The 5149-nt window shown below is 53.4% G+C and overlaps 1 protein-coding gene across 1 annotated transcript; it reads right to left on the bottom strand.

Annotated features, from left to right (window-relative positions):
* Positions 1-1428: 1428 nt before the first annotated feature.
* Positions 1429-2826, bottom strand: LOC113940908 (homeobox protein Hox-C4-like). The gene is given in 3 exon segments (XM_027632057.1): positions 1429-1781; positions 2284-2802; positions 2805-2826. Coding segments are annotated over 3 exon segments (894 nt in total).
* Positions 2827-5149: the final 2323 nt, after the last annotated feature.

Raw genomic sequence — 5149 nt, 5'->3', positions numbered from 1 at the left:
AGGCCAAACGTTCCGAGCGGGGAGAGGAGCCAAACCCGCGGGAATTTCCCGCGGGGTGGAAAATAAAATAAATAAATAAAAAAAAAAGAGGCACGACTGGAAAATACTCCGGCCTGAAAGCCCGGATTTCCCCTTTTATTTGGGTTGGTTTGGGTTTGGTAGTTTTTTTTTTTTAGCCCCATATTTACAGGTTGGGAGGGTCCGAGGTTTAAAGGCGCTGTGATGTCATAAAAATCTGGAGTTGGGAGTTATCTTTAAGCTCGGCTTAAACTGAACTCCAGCAGCAGCTGGGGCACATGGTTCCCACTGCACATTGGCCCAGCATTTTCTTATCCTGATTATTATTATTATCAGCATTATTATTATTATTATTATTAATTTGGGGCGGGTTGGGAGGGAGAGAAGGGGTGGAGGGGGGGGGGAGGGAGGATAAAATAAGGCACCAGACGTAAAAGTAAAACTAATTCACACTGACCGGTTTATTGAACACTGGGACCGTCACAGACACACTAAAACTCTTTATTATTGCAAGTTTACAATGAGCATGGGGGAAAAATCAGTCCAAGAACACAAATAACCACGACAAAAAACCCTAAACTACGGAGACTTTTGAAAACCTTCTGCCGCTTTTTTTTTTTTTTTATTTCTTTTTAAATAGGTCTCTCTTTCTCTCTCTCCCTCTCTCGCTCCCCTTTTACTTCTCGGTTCCTCGGCACAGACCCCCCCCCCCCCCCTGTCTTTTCTTTTTTTTTTTTTTTTTTTCCCCCCCCCCCCCCCCCCCCCCAATCCTGATTTTTAAGGTTGTTTTCCCCCCTCTCCGCGCTGCTACAAAAGAACTTCGGGGCTCCCACACTCGTCGTGCGTTTGCAACGCGGAGAGGGGGGAAAAAAACCACCTACATTCGCCTTTTTAAAATTATTTTATTGTTGTTATTTGCTCGTTTTCTGCCGTCAAGGTTATCGGCGTTTCTTCATTAAATTCGCCCGAGAGAACATTTCCCTCTTCCTTCCCCCCCCCCCCCCCCCCGCCCTCCCTCCACATCCCCCCCTCCCCACCTCCGGCTTTAAAAAATAAATAAAACCCCTGAAACGGCGTTAAAAAGAAAAAAACCCACCCTGCAGGTGCAGGCACCTGGCCTCATGCTATCTGACATGCATCTAAAGGGCCGTCGTTTGTTTTTGTGGTTTTTTTGTTTTGTTTTTTTTTTTTAATATATACTCACAGGGGGAGGAGGAAAAAATAATAATAATAATAATAATAATAATTATCATTATTAGAATAAAAAAAAAAAATAACTACGAGAGGGGGGAAGAAGGGAGGAGGGGAAGGAAAGGGAGGAGGGGGAAAAGAACCAAAATATATATATATCTATATATATTAGATTCTATAAATAAAGCCGAGTCCCTGGAGCGCGGGGCCGGGGGGGTTTTATAACCTGGTGATATCCTCGGAGCGGGGGTCCGGGGTGGGCACCGGGGGCAGCTCCTCGCCCGCGGCCGAGCTCGCCGGGGCCGCGGGGGCGGTGGGCGCGCTGGGCACGGCGGCCGCTGCCCGCACCTTGGTGTTGGGCAGCCTGTGGTCTTTTTTCCATTTCATCCTCCTGTTCTGAAACCAGATTTTGATCTGTCGCTCCGAGAGGCAAAGCGAGTGCGCGATCTCGATGCGGCGCCGCCGGGTCAGGTACCTGTTATAGTGAAACTCCTTCTCCAGCTCCAAAACCTGCTGCCTGGTGTAGGCTGTCCTGGATCGCTTGGGTTCGCCTCCATTGTAATTGGGATTCACTGGAAAGGAGGGGAAGGAAAACAAAAAAAAAAAAAAGGAGAATGAAAAAAGGGGAGGGAGAGGGAAGAGAGGAAGCCGGGGGAGAAGAAAAAAAAAAAAAAAAAAAGTAATAGGCTAAATAGGTAATAAAGAACTTTGGGCAGCTCAAGAGTTTCTATTCTAATAGGAAGGGGTTTCCCTGGCTCAAAAGACTGAATTATTTATGCACCCCTCACAAAGCTTTCGGAGTTTCACACATACATAACAGCCCGAGCCACATGGCTACGGCTGCCCACAGTAGCTCGGCTATAAAATTTATGGTGGGTGTAATTACCCATTCGGAGTCGTAAATCCAGTTCAATTGTGCTAACCCAAAGGCTCTCATGGAAGGGAAGGAAATAAAAAAAAAGAGAGAGAGAGAGAGAGCGAGAGAGAGAGGGAGCGAGAGGCGAGAGGGGAGCGAGCATGGTGTGAAAATAAGAGAGCGGAGAGAGACAGAAGAGGAAAATAAAAGTTGCATACCAGTACTGACGTGGATTTTTTTCATCCAGGGATAGACTATGGGCTGTTTGGAAGCTGTGCTGGTGGGATGGTCGGGGTTTGGCTGGTTGCAGGCTGGAGGGGCTGGGGAAGGAGTGGTGGAGGAGGTGGATAGAGCAGCCTGCTCGCAGAGCTGCTGTGCTTTCTCTGAGAGGTGTTGGCCTCCTGGAGTTTGCCCGTGTCCCCTTTGGAGCGCCGCCGGGTTGCCGGGAGCCGGGAGCCCCCCGCAGCTGAACGGGCGGTCGGGGAAGGAGGGTCGTGGCACGGGGTACAGCTCCGGGTGGTGATGCTGGTAGCTGGACTCCCTGGTCCGGCTATAATATTCCGGACTGTGGTCTGGGATGTAATTATTTTGCGAATATTCCTCGCATGGAGGAAATTTCGGATCGATGTAGTTAGAGTCCATCAAATAAGAGCTCATGATCATTAATTTCTGGAGTGGAAAATAATTTTTCTCGCTTTGTCGTTTTTCTGCTCCATAAAGCCCTCCTACTAGCTGCGACCCCGTAAAGTTACTTTCACCATGTGACATCCGCGGCCAATCACACGGACCAGCCCAGTCCCCGGATAAGGAACCAAAAGCTCTGCAAAATGTACCCAAATTGCGGGGGGGGGGGGGGGGGGGGGGGGGGGGGGAGAGAGAAATGTGGGAGCGGGGGCGCGGGGAAGACGCGCGCTCCCGGAGAGGGGAGGGGATGGGGGGTGATGGGGGGTGGTGGGGGGTGGTGGGGGGTGCCCGGGGGGGTAAATCGCCCCCCCGGGGGGGCTGCTGGAAAGAGGGGGGGACACACAGGTACACAATGGGGGACACCCCCCCTCTGGGGTGGGGGGAAGGGGGGGAGGGTGAGGATGGAGGGGGAGGGGCGGTGGAGGGGTTGGGGGGTTGGGGGGCAGCGGGTACCCCTCCCCTCGCCAGTCGAGCCCCCCCCCGGCCTTGGGGTGAGGGTGTCCAGCTCCACTGACCCCTCAGACACCCCCACCCCAAACTCAACCCCCCCATTTCCCCTTCCCCGCCGCTCAAGGCTGGGGAGGGGGTGGGGCAGGTTGGGGACCCCCCCTCAGGGGGTTCATCCCCCCCTTTCCTCAGCCCAGCCCCCCCCATCCCAGAGGGGAGAGGGTTAAACACCGTCCCCACCTTTTTTTGGGGGGTGGGGGGCAGTTACCTGGAAGAAGACCCTTTTTCTGCCCCTGCCTAAAATCCCAACCGTGGGGGAGGGGAGGGGGGGGGACACAACAACCAGCGTCACGAGGGCGAGGGTGGCACTGCCCCCCCACCCCAGCCAGGGGGGTGGACCCCCCTTTTTGCCCCCCAAACCCCCCACGGCCTTTGGGGGGGGTGTGGGGGTGGATTTTTTTTTTGGGGAGGGGGGGAGAAAACACCCCCCCTTTCCCCCGGCCCCCCCGGGGGGGGGGGGGGGGGGGGACAACAACGACACGGTCACGAGTGGCAGCCCCGGGGCCCTCCCTCCCCACCGGGCCCGGGGTTAAAGCCCTGCCCTTCCCTCCGCTCCAGAAACGCGGAGCCACGTGGGATTTTGGGGGCAAAACCGGAGGGACGCGTTAAAAATGGCTCCCACCTCCCCCCGGCGCGGGGTCGGGGCGCCGCGAAAAGGGTGTCGACGTTTTTTTGGGAGGGCTCGAAACCCCTCGATTAAAGAGATTGTTGGGTTTGTTGGGGTTTTTTTTTTAATTCTTTCCCCCTCTCCACCTCTGCCCGAAGAGCGGGGCAGAGGAGGGCGGTTGGGGGTATTCCCTCCTCGTGCTTGATAACAATTATAGCTGAAAATCATAGCTCGCAGGGCATTGCCATATTTTACTTGATAACAATAAAAGTGACACATAAAGTTAACTGTTTATGTTTTATTTATTAGACTAAATGTGCCAGCGGTGTCGAAGGCTTTTGGCTGGTTGTTACAGCTTTTTATGGGGTTGTAAAACGCCATAAATCAGTCACCGCGAAATGGTCGGGGCTCTTTGTGCTCTTGGCTCAGAGTTGTGTTTGCGGTGGCTGCTGTTTCTTCTGGAGACGAAAAGTAATAATGGGATTTTATTTTGATTATTATCACACCCCCCCCCCCTCCCCGCGCGCACACCCCCGCCTCGTGCTTCTCGCCTCTCTCTCCCTCTTTCCTCCCCCTCCCCTTTTTTTTTTTTTTGTAATTTTAATTATTATTAACAAGCCCTGGCAAAGCGCGAACGCCGCTTCCCCGCGGTTGAAATAAAAGCACCTTTAAGCAAATGACATCAGCGGGGTCGGAGGGTTTAATTAGGGGAGCGCTGGCAATTAAAGGAAAGCAGAACTTTCCAAGGCTCTGGCATCGCCCATATATTCCCCTAGAGACGAATTTGTGACTGGGGAACGCTCACACAAATTCGAGTCTACAGGGTACATATAGGCGACGGGGAGGGTTTTGGGGGGGCTCGGCCCCCCCCCCGCTCACCGGCTCCGCGTCTCTTTGGGCACCGGGACACGGGGCGAGGCTTTTTCCCCCCCCCCCCCCCCCTTTATTCGGATTTTTTGGGGAGGGGGAGGGTTTATTGGCGGGTGATTCGCGGGGCTTCGCTAATTGCTGGCCCCGCGCCCCGGCGGAGCCCGCCCGCCCCTTCCGAAAGTTGTAAATCCCCGGAATTCCAGGGAGAAAACGCCTCTGGATGCACCTACGGGAGGCGAAATCCTCCTTCTCCCCTCGGAGGTTTGGGGGTGAGGGAGTGAAGGGGGAAAAAACAACAACAACCACCGCCAAAAAAAAAAAAAAAAAAAAAAAAAAGACACGAAGAGAAACGTATCCCGGAACCCAAAACATTGATTTAAATATATCCAATAAATTCCTTTTCTCCAGCGATACTT

Source organism: Corapipo altera, unplaced genomic scaffold (genome assembly GCF_003945725.1).
Source record: "Corapipo altera isolate COAL_440 unplaced genomic scaffold, ASM394572v1 61175, whole genome shotgun sequence".
NCBI classification, from domain to species: Eukaryota; Metazoa; Chordata; class Aves; order Passeriformes; family Pipridae; genus Corapipo; species Corapipo altera.
This window is presented reverse-complemented; position numbering and strand designations above follow the sequence as displayed.